Source organism: Charadrius vociferus, unplaced genomic scaffold, assembly GCF_000708025.1.
Source record: "Charadrius vociferus isolate BGI_N301 unplaced genomic scaffold, ASM70802v2 scaffold300, whole genome shotgun sequence".
Lineage (NCBI taxonomy): Eukaryota > Metazoa > Chordata > Aves > Charadriiformes > Charadriidae > Charadrius > Charadrius vociferus.
In genome coordinates this window covers 169111-194357 of record NW_009646513.1, presented here as the reverse complement: position 1 = coordinate 194357, position 25247 = coordinate 169111, and the positions used below count along the sequence as shown (strand labels likewise).

At 37.9% G+C, this 25247-nt stretch overlaps 1 protein-coding gene across 1 annotated transcript in view; it reads right to left on the bottom strand.

Moving 5' to 3' along the window:
• The window catches only part of EML5 (echinoderm microtubule associated protein like 5), a 133789-nt gene that overhangs the window by 86719 nt on the left and 21823 nt on the right, over positions 1 to 25247 (bottom strand). Inside the window, exon 4 of the mRNA XM_009884597.1 lies at positions 3349 to 3508. Coding sequence (XP_009882899.1) covers positions 3349 to 3508 — 160 coding nt within the window. The remainder of the gene's footprint in view (positions 1 to 3348; positions 3509 to 25247) is intronic.

Sequence of the window (25247 nt, the reverse complement as noted above, 5' to 3'; positions counted from 1 at the left end):
CCTTTAATTACATATAACTTGCAGAATTTAAGTATTTATTTTACAAGTTCAGCAAGTACAAAGAAAAAAATATTTTCTTCATTCTTCTTGGGAACAAAGATTCAAGACAGTTAAAAGCTTTTAGACTCTTTTTCTTGATTCTTCAACACATGTATGAGTATTCCTTTCTGAACCCTTTGTCAAGCCAGAACCCAACAAAACCTTGAAATGTACAAATTTCATGAAGTCCTTCCCCAACACTGGACACTTTTAAAATTCAGCTGGACAGGGTGCTGGGCCACCTCGTCTAGACCGTGCTTTTGCCAAGAATGGTTGGACAGATGATCAAGCCTTGAGGTCCCTTCCAACCTGGTGTTCTATGATTCAGAGTCTGAAGCCAGTTAATTTATAAAACCAGGAAGGACAAAAAAGATTGTTCCAAGCAAATAAAGAAAAATAAAAGTTTGAGATCTTCCTACGCTCTGCAGCCTGTCTTGTCTTCAACTGTGAAGATATTTTGCACAGATTTCTTGACACAAATCACTGACTATATTAGCCAACAGTCCACACTTAGTATATCTGTTAATCAGTCAAAATGTTATTTTTTCCTATAGAAATTCTCAACAGAAAGACTAGCATTATTAAAGACCACATAAAAAGAAACTGAGAAATTTTAGGTATTGTTTTTAAAGAAAATTAAGTCTTTTTGTTCAGTTTATGAATAAACTGTGACATCCTAATTTTGATAAATGAAAACTCTGCAAATCTTTAGGACAAAGTTTTTTCACTGTTCAGCAGTTAATATCTACACACATTAAAGACAAATTTAGTTTCAATTTCTATGTAGATTATCAAAGTGAGTTTGTAAAAGCAAAAGCAAACCCCAAACTTAAGTAATTTTTTTCCCCAAGGCAGAAACTTATTTTGAATAACATAATTTCTTTACTGTCTGAAAAGCTCCAAGATTACAAGAAGAAAAAGAAACAAGTTAAGTACAAGTGCTATCCATGCTCCCTATTTACTAACACCAACTTCAATTTTTCAGATACTACAAAGGCCAACCTTTCTATTCCATTTTTGAAAACATTCTCGGAAGGAACATCAGTTTCAATTCCAGCCACACTTCCAAGCAGTTCAATTCCAGTCCTATTGCAGAATGAGAGGTGTAAATGCAGACTAATTTTACAATTACTCCATACCCATCACAAAAACTTCGGGTGATGCCTTCCCAGACATAAGTCAACACAGTGACTTTCCAAAAACAGAGATTAAATGATGCTCTTGGTTCTCCTAAGAACTAGAAAATCTTGTTACCAACCAGCACACTCAGGGAAAAATGCACCATAAAGCAAGCTGAACTTCTCTCAGCACTAGGGGCACTGAATAGGGGCACTGAAGGGTAACCTGGTTTTAGATACCACAGCTACACCAATGAATCATCAGGTTCCCCAAGACAATTAAAAAACAATAATAAATAAAGAATAAATAATGTATTCCTGAGCTAGCTAGCCAGACCAGTTGGTTGTAGGGAAGAGTGTGTGCATGTGGCACAGCCCAACACGAAGTATAAAAACTGAATAATAAGACAAACTTTGAAAAGGGCAATGTGCTTGACCTCTCTTCAATCCACACATTCCTTTCCAGCGACTAGAGATGCCCAGCATTGTGACAGTGATCATCCAGACCAGTAATAGGAACCACATTCTTATTGTGATTCATCTGTATATTGCAATTGCTTGTGTTGTGATTTCAGCATATTGCTGTATCACTCTACCAAATCAAAATCCCATATAACACCAAATATGTTGAATAAGTATGTTTAATATCAAACATTAAACCCTCTAAAAGAACCTGGTCAAGGACTCTGACAAATTTGGATTTAAAAGGATAGGCAAGATGTAGACAAACACATTTTGCAGATCTTTCTGAACTGAACTTGTGTTTTATTTTATTTCCATATGGAGACAATTCTGAAGATGCAGATCTTGAAAAACCTGTATCCAGCTTTCCTTTGAGACCACAAAATTATAACAAATGCCACAAAAAAGATGATCATATAGAAATGCTCAAAAAAGTGGACAGCCTAAATTTTGACCATTTATGGCTTTAAACATAAGAATCAGTGCTGGGTACTCCTAGAACAAATCACAGATCTACATTCAGATGTCTCCAATACACACAGAGTATGCATTCTAAAAAAGAGTTAGGGGACTTTAAACCTAACCAGACACATTTTGACTTTAAATTATTAAGGCTGTTCAAGTGAGGAAGTGACACAAGTTTACACAGACAAGAGCAACATAGAGAAAAGATACCGCTGTCAAGTAGAGGTGATGTTCTAGAAAGAAGCTGACTCTAGAAGCAGACTCTAAACAATGAGAAATCTAAATGATAAAATCTCTAGATCGTTCCAACAAACTCAAAACCTCCCTCCAACAATTACTGCATGTTTTAACAGAAACAAGTTACAGCTAGGCTTTCCTCTATTTGTGTTCAATAGAGCTTCATGCGATATTGTCTTAATAAGGACAGCAACTGCTCTCTACAATACATCCTCACTTGAGAAAGCAGTAGTAAGTAACAGGTACAGACCTTTTTAGCAAGCAAAGGAACTGAGAATACAGTTAAATCTGACTATCACATTGCAAGGCTAAGTGGGAGGGGAAGAAGTGCTGCATAAGACCAGGAGAGCACAACTGCGAAAAGGACGTTCATGGCCAATACCTCTTCAGCTGTTACCTAATGTGTACTTTCCATTCCTAATACATCAATCAAGAAAGCCTATTTACTCATAGGAGTAAGTGTCTGATTAAAATTATCTCCCTTATAAGTAGCAGCTCTGAGAACCAATCAACTACTCAGAGAATGTTTTACAGCAACAAAATTATAATCCAATAAAATCTTTTTCTTCATTCTTACAACCAGCATACGCGAGTCTGAACAAACAATCAAAATGGGGAGAGCCACCAACGCGTGCAAGATGCATGACAGAGAATGGGATACTGCCTGAAGACATTCGGAGTCCAAGAGGAGGAACACAATGGGATTGCCATCACTTTGCGCACAAGACACATCCCTGCACAGGGAAGGTCCACTATCTCCAACTATTTGGTGTAACCCTGAACTGTGGCTCACAGACCACAAGTGTCTCCCTATCACCTCATCTTCTTTCAAAACTCTTTTGTACTTATACTTTTCTTGACAAATGTATTTGTCAGTCACTACTAATGCCAACATTTTTCCTCAACTTGAGAATAAGCAGATAAAACCTGAGTCAATACACTTCCTGAAAAAAAGAAAAAGCTACATAACAAGATTTTTGACAGATACGCAATTTAAGTGTTTGAAAAAAGAATATTAATTACATACCTGACCATCTAAATCAAAAGCCAAGCAAGCTATACCATGTGTGTGAACGTCTTTCAGAACAGATACAGTTTGCACAGTGTATGAGTCCCACACGCAGATGTATGGTTCTTTTCCAACTTGACCTGTTGCCACCAACACACGTTCAGGATGCAAAGCAAGGCTGTCGAAGAAAAAAAGATGTAAAACATTTCTGCATGAAACTTTTACATTTTCCTAGTTGGTTGCATTAGTACTGTTCCTTAAAAATTATTTTACAGTATTTTCTCATTGATGGTAGATATTAACAAGTCATTTTGTATCACAGATTCCATGACACAGTACATGTCAGGCTTTCTCGAATTTGAACCTTCAAACAAGTCATTTTGTATCACAGATTCCACGAATTCCCTTAATACAGTACATGCCAGGCTTTCTCGAATTTGAACCTTCCAGCCTTTTCCAATTAAACTAATTACAGAATAATCATAAATCCTTTGTTCCAAAATACAGTTTATTAAATTAGGTCAGATTTTCATGCACTAAAAAAATACCTATTTTCCCTTTCTTTCTGTTTCTTGGCATTTAAAAACACAAAGGATGGACAAAAGTTAGTGTTTAGCTATCTACACATCTATCATCAATGGAGAGAGATACGCAGCTCCAGAAGTCCTTCATTCCACATACTATTTGACATCCTTTTTATGGGAGGATTGAAGAACTTTCTGAAGCTATCTCTCTGCCAATCATACGGCAAGCCAAAGCATGACTAGCTTCAACTAGATGTTATGACTAGACTTCAGATGACTAAACTGAAGAGAGATGAAGACTATCTTTAACGACTTAATTTTTATATAGAATATTTGAGAATAGTTGATTTTGAAGAATTATTACACTTTCACATTTCTAACACTGCAGAGAATTTTCTTATAGTTCGTATTTCAGGGTCTTTCGAAGTCCACAGCTGTTTTGTCAAATCTGGGACCAAGCTAGAAAGCATGCTAGTCAGCAAGATAGCTTTTTGGTTTGTTTATACAATCAAGCTGCAAGGGAGGACATGAGCTCTGAAGACTCATAATACAGAAAAGTAAATAAGAATATGTTCTAATAGAAACCCAAACAAGCTCCTTGAAGGCATTCTACACAGAGTAGGTACAGCAGTCCAGAATGATGACAAATACCACATGTGAGTCAGGAAGGTAAAATTTCAAAGGTTGGCTAGTTAATCTGGCTAAAAAATTTCCTCCCCTAACTAATCATAGAGTAACAATCTTGAGAGACTGGTGGACAGAACAACTAATAGCGTATACTAAATGTATTTATCTTCTCAACATCACTTGGAAAGGAGAAAGGTTGAGCACTTCGCAAAGGTAAGATGATCTTACACCTAAACACAGATTTTGATAAATGAAGTTCAAAGGGCAGAGACAAGGGAAGTCTATAATCATAGAAAAAATAGCCAGGATAAAGCTAATCAGAAAGTGACCAGAAAAAAAGAAAAATCTAACTCAAAAGATGTATGTGTTTTCTATATATAAAAAGAGCAAGAGAAAACCAGTTTAGAAGTTGGTGACCCACATAGCGGATGAGGGAAAAGCTGTGGATGTTATCTACCTGGATTTTCGCAAAGCTTTTGACACCGTTTCCCACAGCAATCTCTTGGAGAAACTGTCTGTTCATGGCCTGGACAGGCATACTCTTCGCTGGGTAAAAAACTGGCTGGATGGCCATGCCCAGAGAGTGGTGGTAAACAGAGTTAAATCCAGTTGGTGTCCAGTCACAAGTGGTGTCCTCCAGGGCTCGGTGGTGGGGCCAGTTCTCTTTAATATCTTTATCGATGATCTGGATGAGGGGGTCGAATGCACCCTCAGTAAGTTTGCAGATGACACTAAGCTAGTTGGGCGTGTTGATCTGCTTGAGGGTAGGATGGCTCTGCAGAGGGATCTGGACAGGCTGGACCGATGGGCTGAGGCCAATGGTATGAAGTTCAAGAAGGCCAAGTGCTGGGACCTGCACATGGGTCACAACAACCCCATGCCGCGCTACAGGCTTGGGGGGAGAGCTGCCTGGCAGAAAAGGCCCTGGGGGGGTGATGGTGGACAGCCGGCTGAACATGAGCCGGCAGTGTGCCCGGGGGGCCAAGAAGGCAAATGGCTTCCTAGCCTGTATCAGCAATAGTGTGGTGAGCAGGACTAGGGAAGTGGTCATCCCCCAGTACTCAGCACTGGTGAGGCCCCACCTCGAGTACTGTGTTCAGTTTTGGGCCCCTCACTACAAGAAGGACATTGAGGTGTTGGAACATGTCCAGAGAAGGGCAATGAAGCTGGTGAGGGGTCTGGAGGACAAGCCCTATGAGGAACAACTGAGGGAACTGGGGTTGTTTAGCCTGGAGGAGAGGAGGCTGAGGGGAGACCTTATCACCCTCTACAACTACATGAAAGGAGGTTGCAGAGAGGAGGGGACTGATCTTCTCCCTGGTGAACAGTGATAGGACGAGAGGAAATAGATTCAAGTTATGTCAGGGGAGGTTTAGATTGGATATTAGGAAATTTTTTTTTCACTGAAAGAGTTATTAGACATTGGAATAGGCTGCCCAGGGAGGTGGTGGATTTGCCATCCCTGGAGGTGTTTAAAAAAAGGGTAGATGTGGTACTTGGGGACATGGTTTAGAGGTGGTTTTGTCAGGGTAGGTTAACGGTTGGACTTGATCATCTTAAAGGTCCCTTCCAACCTTAGCAATTCTATGATCCTATGATTCTAAGTTGCTTAATATTTCATGAAGTCATCCTTATGCTACGCAATATGCTTTTATATTTTTTTCTATTTTAATATAGCATTTCATTTGGTTGATATTGCTTGACAAATTCCACACGCACAATTCTGAGAGGAACCTTTCACTTCAAAGTTTCTACAAAAGGTAAAAAGCCTCTGGACCTTTCAACTTTTCTATGGGAATTCCTCTTCTTTGCTACTCTGCACTATCCTCAGCGCTGGGATCAAGCGACCAACGTTTCCCCACTCTGCTTCTCTTCAATAACAGAGTTATTTCTCTGGTTCTCCCCTTCCTTCTTTACTTGACAGAGCAACTTCATAATAAAAAAAAAAAAAAAACCCAAAAAACCCCAGAACAAAAAAAACGCAGAAAGGAGCTGGCAGGAAAAACTTATCACATTTCACTTCAGTTCTGCCACCTAATCCTGACCAACACCTGCACATCCCCCAGAGCACACACAGGCAGATGGTGTACGCATGGGGAAAAAGTAAAAGCATCTGGAGGGGGAGAAAATACTGCACTCGAAATGATCTAATTTTTACAATGACACCACAGAGAAGGAGAGATAAGACCACGTGGACAACAAAGAAATTCAAGAAGAGAAAGGACGTGAAAAGAATAAGCAAGGAGAAAAAAAAAAAAAAGACTAAGAGGAAAAAGTAAAACCATAGCCCTCTTAGGACTGATTCATGACCTCTTCAATCCCATACGTAGCTCTGCTACTAGTGCACTGTGCAGTTTCAGGCAAGTGAAAACCACCCCACAACTGCAACTTTGAAAAATGCTCAGGCACCACCCTGGACATAGACACGTGCAAAAGCACCCCCATACCACACTTTACAAAACACTTTCCAGCAACCAAAAATTAGCTTAGCATGTTTTTAGCTGGACAAATTAGCAACGCATCAGAGATGGAAGGGACAATGGTAAAGGCACTACCAAGGACCAGGAAAACATTGTCCTAAACCAATTGTGCCAACTAACTCCACTCAACGCGTATTAGGTGAATATAAAGAATTTTTCTCTCTTTCTAATTAATAAATGTTAAGTAATATCTAATAACATTATCATAGTATTAGTTCTTTCTACACCATGATACAAAATACTGGCTTAAACAGCTGAGCTCAAATTCTGCCTTCATATGGGATAATGCAGCACAATTTAAGATGCAGAGCATGTATTTTAATCACAACAGACAACACTGTAGAATTACCAATATCCTTCCCCTATCACTTCAGTGTCTATAGTAAATTGCAAACAACCTTTCCAGACGGTCATGGAAAGTAGAAGAAAATAAATATACCATAAAAACAGCAAGCTTTTTTAAAAAATGCCAATATGCAGGGATTTCAGGGAAATGAATAGCAGAGCCATTGGCAGTGCCTGAGGAAATACTCACCTGAAAACACCTTCCCTCACCACTTCTTCCAGCCCAAGGAGTGAAGGATAGGTTAAAGTACTACTTGCACGTATTTTATCTCACTGGCTATCAGGGCAGGCGGAAAAGGGCAGCATGGAAAGAGTCAAGGGACTGCTATTCCTATTACCAACCTAAGAAAAGGAACTGCCACACTTATTTACATGATTTTCAGATGAATCATGAATAATAAGAAGATGCTTCTCCTTAATATTCAAATCTTGGCTATTATTACACCCATGGAGCACCATGCAGAATTCTGGGTCTGAAATTTTGAGCCCTGATCAAACCTCAAGGCTGAGACTCCAGTTTTAAGCAACATGGAGACCCTTTTCAGTTCTTTCAATGGACTACAGTGATTAAGCCATCCTTACAGGCACAGCAATAATACAAAAATACAGTATCTTGCTCTAACCTCTAGAGTAAAAGCATTGATACAACTCACATATTCGGGAATGTTCATTATTAAAATAGTCCTGAGCAATGCATTGTAAATAGCTTCTTAGTGCAGAAAGAAAAAAATATAACTAGAATGGGTTCCCAGAAATGGATAACCATGGAAGTTTGCTATACAGCGACTACGCTAACTCATGCAGTTAACAGGATTAAACAATGAGTGCAAGTTGTCTCTGGATACCCTGGGTAAGATCTCCAGGACACCCCTACAGAGGTACTAATAGTGTACAACTATCGGGATGGTATTTGAAGAAGTTGCTTACTATCCATCCAGTCAGTCCCTGAGGACAGGCAGAAAAGCAGTGCGTGTGGCTCAGCTCTTAAGACAGCTTCCAAATCTGTTGGTGCAGGCTCTGTGGACCTCAGTACACTGACCCCCTCACACAGATTTTCTTGCATAGGGAGAAGGAGATTGCTCAGTGGAATGAGAAGCTCTGCACTCAGGAGAGAACTCATATTCCTTTTACTACCCTGGTAATGAAAGCTGGGATGATCTATCCAGGTTAGACTTGCTGAAACTGTGCTTGCATCCAGCCCACACAGCTAGACTGTAAACTTGTGCCTGATTTCTTTCCTCTTCCTTGAAGGATGACTAAGCTGATGAATGAGATACCGCTGCTTGTCCAAAAAAGGAAACAAATATTCCTAACGAGACAAGTTCTTCAGGCCTTCTTGCTTGCCTCTGGCCCTTCTGACCTGGGCTTTTCGAGAACAGATGTTCAATCTAACGTGGTGTCTCTGAAGAGGCAGATATGAAGGAAAATGTTCAAAAGGCAAATGTGACCATGAAACAAAGCAGGAATTAGGCTAAAAACCGCTAAGTCAAATTAATTTTGAAATTGGCTATAAATTTGAATACTTCTCAGAAGAGTTCTCAAGTAGAAAATTCAAAAAAATCTGCCTGTCACTACTGTGAGAAAACCAAATAGCTGGACCTGTAAAGAACTGAGATTTTCACTGATATGTCTGACTGACAGGTCTTTTCCCAGACAGATATTCAGAGCAGGCTGAAATACAGTATTACAGTTTTAACAGTATACTGAGAAGGTGTATGTTTCTCAATTTAGTGCACTCAAGCTCCCCTTTTATACTTTGTACAGAAAAGGTTCTTTCTCCCCTTTAGAGCAATATGTAAGCATTCCCACCATTTTGACCAGATTCATGCACTGTACGATACCTGTTAGGTTAATGACATTAAATATTAATGGCATCCTACAAAAAAAAAAAAAAAAAAAAAGAGAATTATAAAAGCTGCCCATACTGCGTCTGTTTGGGATGAGACCAGAGACAAGGATGTGACCCTCCAGTTTGTGTGAGGCAGGGGATCCTGAAGGAAAATAATCTATAGTAAACTACTGTATTATAAAAGAAATTGAGATTTTTTCCATCTCTACTTGGTTTGTGCTGAGCATTAACAAGCATTGATTAATACAGACAAGCTGCAGACAAGGATACAGTATTAAAGATGATGTTTCCTTAGCAACAATATTGGATGAAAATCTAAGAATATATTCATGTGACTACTCCTGAGCTTCATAAAACTAGGGCACCAGTAAAAACGCACAAAAGAATACTGCAGAAAAATAACAGCATCTCAGATATCTATTAATTAAGAGTTAATTTCAAGTGTGAAATTGTTTCTATGAGTAAATACAGAAAAATATTTTCATTGTATGTTTACAGACATTTTACATAGAGTTGTGCATATTTTCTTATTTGTTGCCATTTATCCACATTTCCCCAGAAAGAATGACAGGAGAAACTACAAACCAATTCTGTCATACTAGTGAAGTTGTTAAAGCAGAAAGAGCTGTAATCAGCAAACATCTCTCATCAAAGTTTAAATAGATCAAGTCAGAGCACTCTCACCTCCCATAGACAAAACAAAGCAGTACTCATCATGGAGCATCACTACTGGGTCTTCCATATAGTTATTGTTACAGCACCAATAATGTCAAATATAGCTTTCTGAAGATTCCTTAAATTGTACAAGCATCCAACTTCAAAGTAAGAGAGTCTGAACTGGAGACAGGGAGGATGGACTAAAACTGTACATTCATTACTCCCAGCTGCAGTTTATCTCGTTACCATTCCATGCGCGCCCCTCTCAGATCTGAACGGTTTCAGATTAACAAGAAACATTTATAAGCAACCTAGAGAATCCTGAAAATAGCTTTGGGCTCCTATCTGTTCGAAAACTCAGCAGAAAGGCCGGGGGGTGGGGAAAGACCAGATGACCTTCAAAGAGAAAGAAAGAGAGTGAATAGAGTGAATAGTTAGAGAGTGAATACAGTAACACAGATGCGAAGTTCCCAACTTATCAAATATAAAAATTAAGGAAAACAGTTCTGGGAACTATATGCCACTTTACGCAGATGCCCATTTTTGCCTTGCATAGTCACATCCTCCACTGCTGAGGAAGGGATTGGCTTTAGCTTTCCAGTAAAAGAGCTACCATCTCTAGAAAAGAGATTAAAAATAAAGATATTCTCCTTCTTTTCCAATATGAATGATTTTGTCAGTGCCAATAGGAGAACTCATGTTTTGACTGAGATGGGAGTTCTGTTTTTTTTTCAAAATTCTACATGATCTTGACACTTTCATCACCAGGTTTTCACTACCTGAGGAAAGTTTCTTTTCTAACGTGCCCCTTGAAAAATAAGGCAGAAAAATTACTTGCATTTTCCTAGCAAAAAACCTCCTTGTACAGACAAGTCAGAAATGCAATATACTCCAAAAAGATTTGGAGATAAATTTGCTAAGGCAATGTCCTATTATCTTTTACTAGCTACTCCTATGAAAGAAGCAATTCTAATTATAATAACTGGTGGTACAATAACGTGACACACTATAGGCTAAAGGTAACCAACAAATGGAATCCCACCTAAAAAAATACCCAACTTCCTTCTTTCCTCATGAGACAATGCAACGACTTGAGACTCATTCTTTAAATCATTATTAGATATAAACTGTCAAACATAACCCATCCAGTACCAAGAGAAAAAAAGAAAAAAGAAAAAAAGGAGGGGAGAAAAAAAAATGAAAAAAAAATACAGAAGAGCAAGATCTGCAAGGAGAACAAGGAGAAGAGGTACTGCAATCAGCTATCAATAACTTAAGACAGCAGTCTGGCTATTCAGCTTCTTTGGGTCACTACATCTAGCAAGCAATCTCAAATGATTTGGTTAGGATCTTTCACTCACAAAGTTAGAAAACAGTCCTCCGCTCCTGAATATAAGTGGTGAAAAGTATACAAACCTACAAAATTATCATAGACTAAAACACTCAGGCAGCCTAAAATTAAAATGGAATTACCGATTCCCATTCTAACCAGTTTACAAGCTAAGAAACTACTTAATTAGCTTAAGTAAAGATTATCACGCTGTAGCCACTTAAGTATGTGGAGACCAAGACAAGTATGGCTATAAAATCAGAACAGGTTTAATTTCAAATAAAATTTTGCAATGTAATACAGGCTAGAAAGGGAAACTGAATAACAAAAATTCTTACCAGAGTTATAATCACTCTCATTTTTCCATGCACAAAAACCCACTGTACTGTTTGCTGAATTAGAAATATACGGAATAAATGATTTAAGGTCAAAGAAGTGTTTACTCCAAATCTTCTAGCCAGGAAAATTTCAAAAATTTCTTTTCAGAAAAGGGTTATTTTGGATGCTTCTGACCTCACAAGTTAACTAAACAAACTTGCTTGAGGTACAAAATTTGCTCATTTCTAATCCTACACTACCATAGTAAAACCCTTCAAGCAGTATTACTGTTTACTTCTTCTCCGTAAGAGATTTACAACAGTTTTTAACGACTAGATTAATCTTCTTTCTAATATTTTTGAAATTTATACTAGAACTTCTAGTATTACATAGGAAAAAAAACATCACAGATCGTACACTTTTCTTTCATATTTCTGAACCAGTGGATTAAACAGCCCTTCAGTCTTCTTTCCTATGGGATATATTATGGAAAATGTATCTGAATGTGTGAGAAATCATCATCTGAATATTCAAGAGTAGAGTCAGAATAATTAAAGACAACTTTTGAAAGGTTTTTCTTTTATACAGAAACGTCACCCTGATAAAATTAGCAGTTGGCTTAAAATAAGGAATGGTGGGAAGAAGGTGGTGGCAGAGCTGCTTAGTAAAATAAGCTGAGATAAGCACAATATTCTGTGCTTCGATTGACTGTATTTCATTACCAACCAAAGGAGGTTTATAGCAGAAGAGAGCATTAATCATAGAATCATAGAATGGTTTAGGTTGGAAAGGACCTTAAACATCATTGAGTTCCAAGCCCCCTGCAATGGGCAGGGACACCTCCCACTAGACCGGGTTGCCCAAGGCCACGTCCAGCATGGCCTTGAACCCCTCCAGGGATGGGGCCTCAACAACCTCTCTGGGCAACCTGGGCCAGTGCCTTACCACCCTTACGGTGAAAAACTTCTTCCTAATGTTTAATCTAAACCTGCCCTCTTCAAGTTCAAAGCTATTCCCCCTCGTCCTATTGCTACATGCCCTAGTAAAAAGTCCTTCCCCAGCTCTCCTGTAGGCCCTCTTTAGGTACTGGAAGGCCGCAATAAGATCTCCCCGGAGCCTTCTCTTCTCCAGGCTGAACAGCCCCAACTCTCTTAGCCTGTCCTCATATGAGAGGTGCTCCAGTCCTCGGGTCATCCTCGTGGCCCTCCTCTGGACACACTCCAGCAGGTCCATGTCCTTCTTATGTCGGGGACTCCAGAGCTGGATATAGTACTCCAGGTGGGGTTTCACGAGAGTGGAGTAGAGGGGCAGAATCACCTCCTCTGATCTGCTGGCCACAGCACTAAGACAATCTTTATCTCACCAACCCTGAAGACTGCAGATACACTAGATTTCTTCCCAAGCTCTTAAGAACACCAGTCCTACAGGTGTTCTGCAGGTGTTAGTCAGGGGTGTTTTTCTACAGAAAAGGAAAGCGAAGCACATCTATAACATCTGTCTCACATTTACCCTCCCAGCATCTAACCTCACACCCAGAAAGGTGAAATGAGCCAGGATACCACATAAAGTTGGTACAAAATCTGAACCCTTGTTTAAAAAAAAAAACTATGAAAATGTGATAGAGGCCAGAGAACAGAAATAATTACATGAAAGACTGTCTGCTAAAACAAACAAAACCCTCACGTGTACCAGAAGCATAAACAAAACAGGAAAGAAGCATGGGAAAAATGTAGGAATACTCAAGAAACTCCAAGGTAAAGGTCTATTTGGTAGGCAATGAAAGCTGTTGCACGTGTGGGCTCAAGAACTTAATTACTAAAAATCACTAAATAGAAGATGATGGACAAAGAGCATTCATGAGCAACAATTTCAAGAAAATACAGCTCTTGTGCTCTAAAATGATGTTAATCTCAAGAATACTGATACAGTTGACTATTTCCAATAAGGTAATGTAATGCATACACATTATCATAAGCATATGCTGTAACCTATAAAATATAAAATCACAATTATTTGTGAATTAATTTATTACTGAATAATGTTCCAAAGGCTTTTCATTTTTATGGTATTAATTTCTATGGAAGAAGAAACAGCAATTGATAAAGCAGTAAGTCAAAGAGGAACCTCTAACTAAAAATGCAAATATCATCTAAAGTGCAACCTTGATCTATAAAACACCAAACCAAACATTACCAATTCTTCAAATTTTCCTAAGTACTCTGGAAGACTATTTAGCTTAAAATGTCACACTCAGCACAATAAATCTTTAGGCAATTTCCAAATGCTCTCAGATGCCTTGTCTTGATATAAGATAAAGCATCATTCACCTTGCTTGCTCTTGAAGAGGGATTATAAGAAGGGAACAAGGATTAACACAGTTCTAAAAGTCAGGAAAAGGTTTATACAGTTGTCAACTAACTAAAACATAGAATTAATCTGCTCATTCTCCATGCATGCTGTCTTGATAAAATGGAGATATCTCACCACCACTCACCTTAAAGGACTAAAATGTATGAATGTTTTCAAGTGACTTCTACCCTTAAGTATGCTTTGGATTTTTTTCCCAATTGTACATATTTTTAACGTTTCCATGCATCTATATCACAGTCTGACATTTTCAAGAGCTTTATTATTAAGTAAGTTACCCTGTAATTCAGGAAATTGAAGGATTACTGTTATTTTTAACATTATATCCAACTAGATTTAGTCACAAGAAATGTACCACATAAATAGAAAGAAGCAAAGCAGTAAACCAATTCTTTTCTATCTAGTTTTTTAGAACTTTGTTAAAACTATAACATTGATAAAACTATGTCATATCTACAAATATAATTCTCCATTTCTGGTAAAGAAAAAAATACCATACTTAATCAGGAGTGAAAAGTGTGAGCTAGGGGTGAGAACACAATGATTTTACTATTTAACTATGAGCACTTTATAAACGTGATTTTCAGCCTGGACATATTTGCATTATTATTAGATCTGGTCCTTTGCCTCTGTTTTGTTTTTCTTCTGTTCAGTTGAATTCTTCACCTGAATCAAGTATTTTATTTACATGTAATTTTATGTCAAATAACTAATCAATGTATCTTGTACAAAGCCAAAAGGAAGTTTAAGTTGTAATACATCCTATAGTCAACACAATGTAAAACTCAAATGAAAAATTGCCATGCATGTCATCTGTCACCAATCTGGCTCAACCATCAGTGGAAGTACCACTTCTGGTACCTATAAAGCTGATCACTTCGTTCAAAATTACATTAGTCTCTCCAAAGTTATGGTACTAACTCTTTGCACACATTTCTCAATGCTTGAATTCAAACCCCCAAGCAACATCTGCTCCAAGTCACAGCAATCCTCACGAAGAGGAAAGTTTAAATCTGAACACAATGGCAGGGTCTGCTCAGGTGTCCTCCTGTATCAGCCACAAATCCTACCCACTACCCACTGATTAGGCACAAGTTGTTCTAAAAGGTTTCGTTGGTGAGGATTTTCTGAAGCCAGGGTCCTGGTTCTGAGACTGGACATGTATCCCAGCAGATTGTTAGCTGAATGAAATGCAGCAAAATCTCTTGGAACTAATCTTAAGCATGTTTAAGATTCTTTTATTTCCACATACCTATCTTAAAACCTAGTAATTCTGTTCATATTTGGATGGTCTAAATTAAAAAATTCCTGTGAACAAACTGGAATTTCAATTCACAGCTCAAGAGGATTTACTACTCCTGTTTTATGAATCCTCTGCTTTTCAGCATAGGAACATTATTCTGATGCAAAAAAGTGCTAATCTACAGACAATCAATACCAAGCGACCTCAAAAAAGTGGGCCCCCAAAAATATTTGTCAAAGACAACCCCATGATATTTAAGCAATACGAAGTTGGACATAGCTGTTAGGAAGGGGGTTAAAATAAGGGAATTTTTTTTTTTTTTTTTGCTAAAAGAGAGGAAGTAACATGCGTTTTTAAAGCAAAAGGATCCGACTGATCTGGGCATACAGATATGGGTCTTGACCCATCCTGTCTGCAGGCCAAAGCACAGGGCACTACAAAGAAAACTCCCCTGAAAAACCTCGGAAGATCAAGCAGTGACATGAAATTAGACAACTGTGAAAAATGGCTGGAAGGGTTGTCCACCGTTATCTTCTGAAGTAATATCTCAATACCCAGGGCCTTCATACAAGCATAAGCATCAGGCACCACCTTACAGATCCTATTCAAAAGAAAAGGAGTCTACCAGGAAGCCTCTCAACAGTAATGAGGATGTCCAGTGAAAGGAAAGACTTCTTCAACTAGGCCGAGGAAAGTTATTCTGAAGAAAAGATTTATTATTAAATCTCTAGAGAAATAATATATGTCTGCTCTACCAGCTAGGTAAAATAACAAGAAAAACTGCTGTTCTAACAGAAATGGTCACACAAACACATCTTGTTTTAAATGCAGTGTAGAAGTAGAATATCTCACCTATTGCCAAATAATAGGTATTTCAGGATGGGGCTTTCAAAGGACAGATTTTCTTCATGCTCACAGGCTGATGAAGATGTCTCCAAGAGTTATTTCACTCAATTCTGATATCAGCTACTAATGAATATCAAAATTTGTCCTTTCTTAGTAATGCTGACATCACACTTTTGCCATTTACATGACCAAAATTGAAGCAGAAAGACAAAAACTTTAAATAAAAGTAAAGGTGGTCAACATCAAAACAACAAATCCAGGGATTTGTTATCAGATGGTGCACACACTGGAATTGTTTGTGATTTCTATCTTTTGCAATATATAACTGATAGGTATCATAAGCTCGGCTTAAAAATTCAATCATATCTTTTGCTACCAAGAGTTAAGGCAATCTTGGCTGATTCTGACCTTTTTGTGCCAATCAAGCACCACATTTTGAAAGTCTATTACTATCATAATAGTTACAACAGCAATACAAATAATGATATTGGTTATTTCTTGTAGAAATGAAAGTCTTTTGTAGCCGCTGGAGTAATCAGAGCAATCTGCACCCTAATGGAAGTAATTTATGTGTAACATTCTGTAATGTGCTTCACTGATGCACCAGGGGAAATTCATACTACACCAGATGGCACTCACACCAGAATCTCACCGTGCAGAAAATCCTGACTGTATGTATTTTGAAGAGAACATTCAATGGCATCTAGGTTAAACATTTAACTGAGTTATTATGATGGCCAGGGGAACTTTCACGCTCTGCCTCATAAATTCAAAGAATATTATAACTTTATTTTTCTTTTCAAGTTATTTCAAGTGCTCAGTAACTTTGTCTACCATGTGAAAGTACCAAAAGCAACAGATTATTCCAAGTCAAATAAATAAATTGTGAATTAAACAATTTACTTTATAATACCATAACAGCATTATAATTCTAAGCATATCTTAAGAAATCTAACTTTTAAACTGAGCATATGACTGATCCTTATTAGTCCAGATTAGACAGCTTTGCCACTTTTATGAGTAATAAATTATTTTTCCTTTAAAGTCCTTGATGCTAGACAAAAGTGCTGTCCTAAATCACAAACATACCTCTGTAAGTGATATAATAATATTTTGAAAAACTGGGTAAACTACATTCTGAAGTAAAAAACACCCTTGAGATATTATAATGTAAAACTAAATCTTCTGGCTTTATTAGCTTTATGTCAATGTCAGCTTAAACTTTAAAACCCCAAAATCGTAGATGACATAAAACTAGAAATAACTTTTTACAATTTTTGTTATTTGGGAGACATTTTATAATTATTCCGGGTTTCGTTTCAAGCAATGTATGCTTTTTAAAAAGCCTACAGTGCTTGTGTTAGTAATTGCAGTAAAATCTAAACTCATTTTTTGATGTCAGACAGAACCAGTATATGTTTTTCAATCTAAAAAACTCAGAGGGGGGAAAATTAAATCAACTCTTAAACAATTAACTTTTAAACCTGAAGTTTATTTTATGTCTTAACTGAAAATTTAAATTTTTCATTAAAAAAACGCCAAACATTTGACTTCAGACAAACCTTTCAAAAGAATTTTTTTACCCAAACATGCTAAGCTACTGCCTATCACTACCATAATTACATTGTAAACACAATAATAATTTAACTTCACAATGCTGTTAAAAAATTAGCCAGGAACATAATCTCCTTTCCGACCTGTATCAAAAGGATGACTAACAAATTAAAACACTGAAAACATAGGTAAGCAGAAACATAATTACTTTGACTGCAATTTGAAAAAGCTAAGATTTAAGGGCAGATGTCAACATTTCTGCAGAAAATCCTTTAAAAATTTTAATGATCAAACACTATTATGTCTTTGGTTATATCTCCTGTTCTTCTCTGATGATGTCCTGAAGCCTCACGTTGTCGCATTAGTTCTGAGAGAAAGAGGCAACTACCAAATCAAGAAAAGCATTCTCTACAGCATCAAGATGTTTTCTCATTTAAGTATTGACCTGATCTGACCCTGCCTGTGAGCACTGACAGAATCAGATCAGAAGGTGATGTGACTGCTGGCTATGAAAAGCATGATGCATGAAGGCAAGCTCGTAAGCCTGTAACTCCTTGCTGTGTCGATCTACTTTAATTAACTTCTAGCACGTCCAGGAAATAATTTTATTCTGCATTTTCAGATATATATTTTCATTTTATCAAACCAAAACCAAGCAAAAGATATTTCAGAAAGATAACACATAAAGCGCTCTCAAAAAAAAAAATAATTGTAATGAACATTTGACAATAAATCTCTCAAAGAACATCTTCCAGCCTGGTACAAAACGTGTTCCGGAAAAGCTCTAGAACTACCCAGAAAACTTGGTTTTCCTCAAAGAAAAAGCAGATCATTCTCTCGCCTCTCTCCCTCTGTTCTGTTTAAGACATGAACACAAATCTCTCCAGACCTTTACACATTTGACAATTTGAGATCATTTAATATGAAAAGCTGGACAGAGCTTAACTGGGACTTTGTAGCTGTGAACCACAGCATAAAATGAAGCAGTCAGCACAGTAATTACCTCACTCCTTATCCTAGCAATTACTTCTGCTGTAAGAAATGCCATTTTGATGGACAGTCAGTCAAAAGATACTTGAGCTAGAGGCTTATAGGAGGACTGATTAGTTTAATTATGACATAATTTAGGCCCCATTAAGTCATGGGATCTTTAATGGAGGGAAATAAACTCATTATACCCTTAAAGAACATCTGGAGATGACAAAGTGAGAGTAGATGGACTTACCTTTAGTTAAAACAAACATGGCACCATATAAGCCTAAGAACAAGCTAAGGAGAAGACTTGGTTTTTTAAGTTGCAAATCTAAACCTTCTGGGGAAAAAAAAACAACTAGTGACTCAAAATATTGTACTTAGAAAAGGAAAATGCCTTATTCATGAAGTACGTTAGCTTGGTGAATTAATCTATTAAAGTGATTTGGGTTGCTGTAATAAAGCTTTTGGAATGGTACACACTACGTGATTTCACCATTACACTGCTTTCATCCTTTGAAGCACGAACGTGGCTTCCTCATCAAGTACAAATGGAGAATGAAACCCAGTTGTCACATTTGAGCAGGGACACACAAGCACACATTCCAAAGCCTGCTCTTCTTTGCCGAAAACAAACTACTAAAGCTATTAGGTTTCACAGTAAACATTCCACTGCATATCAAAAAACCACAATCTATTCTCAATGCCTAATTTTCTTCAAGAAAAAAATAATTTCAAAAGTAATTTCCTTAACTATAGACTTACATGAAATTACTTTTTATTTGAATTTGCATGTGGGAAATAGATCATAAATGGATGTTTATAGTCAAAATCCAGGAGCCTTGGAACTGAACTTCCAATTCTGGAAGCCCCTACTGTTCAGTTTGGGGCTCCAATTTTGATTTTTGGTTGGAAAGTCACTCAACCTGTCACTAGGCACCACTGAAAAAAGCCTGGCTCCATCTTCTTTACATTTTCTCTTCAGGTATTTCTATACATTGGTAAGAATCCCTCTGACCCTTCTCTTCACTAGGCTAAATGGTCCCAGCTCTCTCAGCCTTTCCTCAGGAGAGATGGCCCAGTTCCTTAACCATCTTTGTGGTCCTTCATTGGGCTCTCTCTAGTAGCACCATCTCTCTCTTGCTCCGGGGAGCACAGAACTGGACACAGTATTCCAAGTGTGACCTCACCAGGATTCCTACTAAAGACTTTCTTTGGGACTTAAGAACAAAGACTGGCTTCCCAGGACTATCTAGATTATCTAATAATAGATAGATAATCTAGAATGTCTGCATCTTGTGGGTTTCCCAAGTATTATACAAGCAACAATTTGAGGTGTTTCTACAGATGACCCATTTCACACCTGAAGCATAACTGTAAGATGGATTTTACTCCTGTTTTCCTCCATTAAAGTTACTAGAGAATCCAAAGAGGGATGACTGGCCTTCTTCAAAGGCTAAGATTGTTGAAATAATTTGGGAGATTACATTTCTGCAAATAAACCTCTTCTAGAAAGAAAGATCTGGACTGCATAGAATTCAAGGGTATACAAAGAATTTCCTCACCAGAACATGCTGAAGCTTGTTTTTCCTCTTTCACATTAGTAATTCAAAATATGGAAGAGGTTGCACATGTAATGGATAATTAAGAAATTTCTCCTCATGTGGCAACTGTGGTATTCATTCAGTTACATTCCCTGGAATCCAAAATAAACAACTACTTGTGAAACTCCTGGTGAAAATTCACAGATCTGCTGCCAAACCAACTGATAGAATTCCATCTGATAAAATTTTGTAGCTGTACATAACATCTGTTGCTTAACATTTGTGCTTGACTGTCATCTGGAGTTAGGTCAGACATACACCATTTATTCTAGAAAGGAACAAGACAATAAACCTGACAGCAGACACCCTAACTTTCAATTACTTGAATTATTTGTTGAGATTTTTGAGAACTAGGATGGATCTTAGCGTGTCAGTCTACTAGAGGAATAGAAAAGATAGAAATAAATTTGCCTCCACATTCTTCTGAAACCTCCTGCTTGGCTCTTTTTCTGAGAAAAGATATTATTTTCTTTCATAAGATTTTCTCATTACATGGATCTAATGAAAAGGGATCAAAGAGTGTCAGAATGATACAATGAGGTGGTAGAAATACACAGCATCTTTACAGAAAAAGTCCAACAGCTAGTCATCCAAAGTCATAACAATGCATAGTTAACAAAAAGACAGGATGAGGAAAAGACCAGAGTCATCATTCAAAACTACAATGTGACTAATCACTGCACTGCTAGAATTTCTGTTTGCAAACTGCAGCTGAGAGCCACACAGGGGAAGCCTGGACTTGCCTCCTGGAGAGCATTATCTAGTGGCAGTCTTAGAAAGCAGTCGACAGAGTCCAACAATTTCTAAGATGTCGACGGTTAGACTAACGTTGAGGGTACAACAATATGCAGAAAAGTCTCCTTCAAACAGAGTTGGTGGACAGCACTAACACCAGGGAGCAGACATGATTTTAGTGATTTTGATTTTCACTATAACTTCAGAAATGCTGACACTAGAAAGAAATGGTTTATTTTATTATCACAGACATCTTAATCAAGTAACCACAGTTTACTGGTGATAAGGTTCTAGAAAGAATATACAACAGCACCATTATTTGTCAGCTAACTCACATGACAGATATTAAAAAAGTATGAGAGGGATAACGACTCTTCCTAATTTGTCTCCCTTTGACAGAGAAACGTAGCTCCTCTTCTTTCTTTGACCTGCATGGTTGTGCAATTGTTTTGCACCAGCACAGAGATAACAGTGCACAAGGACAGATTTATGAATGAGTGCGAAAGTTTGAGCTGAAGAACAGATGTCACGGAAAGCAAAATATGCATTTTTGCCAAGTCTACTAAAGAGCTCAGAAAGATGCACTTGTTTGATCTTTGTTTTTTGGTTTTGCTTTTCAATAGCATCATCAATGCCAGGTGAAAAGTTAATTCCAAGAAAAATTCCAATACTCCGAAGCTCAGAAAAAAAGACGGTCACGGGGCTGGCATTAAGAAAAAAAAAAAGAAAAAAAAAAAAAGAAAAAAATGCATTAAAAGTAAAAATTATTCTAAAAGTCTCCTTGGGACATGCCAGCATAGAGAATAGTCCTGGTAACATCAAAGGCTTTTGCCAGCAGACAGCCATTTAAAAAGGCGGATGATTTCAGTGTTTCCAATTTTCTCACCTTCCATCAGAGAAAGTAAAGTACATAAACAAACTTCAGCTCGCCCAGACAAACAAGGAGCCTCAACATGAGCATCAGTTTCCAGTATGACAAGTTAATACTCTGAGGGGGCATCTTCTGAAATCTTTATACAGATCAGGATTAAATATGATCCCCCTGAGGTCTCTCAGACCAGGGAAGGACAGCCTACACTAAATAATCCATGCTCCTCTAAACCACTAAAATTATAAAGAGAGAACAAAGGAAAGATCTGACCCGAACACACGAAGACACTATTTCTTCCTCCTCTACCGTAAAGCAAACCAATCTACACCTCACATGCTAGTTTGGTGATTTATCAAATTCTACAGAACTCACAGTTTTAATCAGTAACTTTGCAGGAATGATTCACATGTCCATTCAAAAGTAGTATCTCCTACATATACAGAGCCCAGGCTGGATAGGGGCTTCTGCAGACACAGCAGACACCCAAGTTATGCTGCTGGCAACGAATAGCACTATCAAAGCAAGTCACCTGAGATTTCATGTACAAGATTCTCCTACTTATTTACTCCTAAAAATGCAAGAAAAAAAACCTCAATTATCAGTACTCCCAAAAGATGTAAATTTCCAAAGCACTTCTGCATCTAAGTGACATGTTCCACAAGCGTACACACAGCCCCCCATTACCTCAACAATAAAAATGTGCAGATGCATAGGAAATGGGAGATAAATAAGATCAAAACCATGATACTCTCTATCCTCCAGAATATGGGGTTGGCTTCTGGAAAGCAATTCTCAGAAGAAATAACAACACAAAAGCTCACCAGAAAGCAAGGGAAGTCATTTTAGAGGCAGATTGAAGCTGAATGACTGAGATTGTTCAATTAAAAAAAACAGACTAATAAAGAGGCCCCAAGTGATCCTCATTACCCTCTTCTATTACAAAAGACTGTTTGATAGAACTGAAGGACAAAACACTGAAAGAGAGCTCTCATATGTTCAGTACACAGTTAACTGAGGCTGGGTGGGCAGGGGTCATGGACACGGTGATTAAAATTGAGATTAGACATTTATACTGGAAATAAATTATGTTAAAATATTTATTCATATCAAAAATCTTACAGCAGGTTTATAGGTTTTTGTTTAATAGAAGGAGGCAATGTTTCAGAGCAGAAGGCAAACTAACTGGTAGTACTAGAAGGAAATTTTCCAAAGCAAAATATCTTCTAACTGTCCATTAATCTAATACTATTTTCTATTATTAAAGATAAAGAACTGGTCTCCAACTTACGAGTTGCAATTCCTCTCTTCCTGACTGATACTTAAAATTAGAATGTCATCCAAAGCATGCTAATGATATAAAAGTTCTCTTCATGAAGACTACTAATAATATCACCATGTAGCATGCAATATATACTGCTTTGTCTTTGTAGCTATGGAGCTGTGGTCATGGAAGTTTGATTCTTTAAATATATAACATTTTCAGACACCAGACCTGCTTTCACAAATGACATCCCATACTTGTAAAAAGACACTCAATCTTCCCCTTGCTTTCACTAAAAAAATCACAAATGCCTCAGATTCCGGATGGTACTTGCTGAGCCTATTGAAACACAAAACGTGATATGCTTTTGCAATACAACAGTTGAGTTTGCTATCTTCAGAGAGAAAACTTAGTAACACCCATTACTGTATTACGTAATCCAGATTTTGCACCTTTTTTCTGGTCTTTTAAAAGTTTTAATACTTGACCTTCCTACTATGAATGCTTTAAATTTTGAGAACTAACAGGTCTAGGTATCCAAGTTTAGTCAGGAAAAGTATGGGATGATGACGACATTTAAATGGTAGCACGTTGCTTTTAGAAAAAGCAGCAAGTGAAACACTGATCACTGCAAGCCTAATCTTACTATTAGAAATAGCCTTGCTGCTTTTAAATCAAGCATTCTTCTTTAAGCATACTAACATTGCTGTATAGCTTCTGCATTTAAGAAGCATGCAAAATTCCAACTGCATAAAACTATAATGCTTTCACATATTTAGAATTATATTTTCTCAACATCAGTAGAATTCAAAGCAGGAGAATCTCCAGTATGCTGGGTCACGGTACCATACAAATCAAAGTACATCCCCCATACAAATCAGACAAAGTCATTATATTCTTTCTGGTTTGCTGACTTTTGACAGATTTTTTTGATTTAGTACTATTCTGAATAGTGAGTTCTGTCACATTTTGGCCAAATGTAGCACACTGTACCAAAACGGAGAGAAGGAGAGCAAAAAAAAACTGTTACCACGGGAAAACATAAACAACATGCCCAGTTGAAGCTCAAACCACGTCATTCTTTTACTATAAGAAGTCCTACTGAAACACATGGAGTCATTCCGAAGCACTTATGAATACATGGTATTAAATGCAAAATATCACACTATGACAACCTTGGACCTTAGATTAGAGCCAGTAATGAGCCACCACTTTCTTAGCACAATGGGAAGTTGCAGATCTGGATTTCCCACAACACCCCATATCAGAGACAGCTAGCAGTCCTTAAGAAACACATTTTCCTGGATTAAAATGAGAATGTTAAAGCATTAAATGATGCAAATAACAGTGATTCAAACTTGTGATTCAACACCCCTAGTACAACAGTCTATAATGGTACATTGTCTGCCTACTTTTTTCTTCACATTTTTAGCACCAAGGAGAAATACACTACAGACATGACACCCTTCTAAGGGACGTTCACAACCATACTTCAAAACTACTTAAATTTCTTCAAGAAGATTTAAACAAAGAAAAAGGTGACCATTATGACCACATTTGCTACTGTGTCTAAAAGCTCAAATGAAAGACATAGCATCTAATGTGCTCTCTGCAGGCAATACCTGTTACTCATACAAGTAACGCATACAGAAGGTATGCCTCGGAGCACTACGCATCAGAAAAACAAATCCTGTGCTGTAAACTACCAACAAAATTGTCTACTGCTAGCTCTTACCCCAACAGGAAGATCAAAAGAAATCAGAATTTAAAAACCATCCGCAATGACACCTACTGGAAGGGAATGGATTGATGACTCAGGCTCACATCTGCCCTTCATACTCCTCAAATTCTCTCATTGATCTTACACCACCACTGGGCTTATAAAAGCATCCTTCCAGAGAAAATACATTTAAGAAATAAAACCAGCACATTTCTTCTGCAACATCGGTTTATATATATATTTTTTTAATGGACTTCAGCACCTGGTAACATTCACTGCCAAGTGAACCACTGAGCTACAGGAGAAGCTTCAATTTCGCAAGAAAGGTTGATCTTTTTGGATTACCCTAGAAGTTGCATGAGTTACAGGCAGCCCACTAATTCCCCACGTAATCGTCGCCTTTTAAACGTGAGTCTACCTGCCGCAGATTAACCTCCTCCGCAGCCCTGGTACCTCAGGGCACACGCCAGATTACTCCCTCTCCTCCCACCGGCCCTTTGACATCCAGGGGCGGCCGGGGACCGAGCAGCGACCCTCAGGCTGCGGGGCCGCGCCGGGCACCCCGCCGCACCAGCGCCCCTACAAGTTTCGGCACCGCGCACCGGCGGCGACCG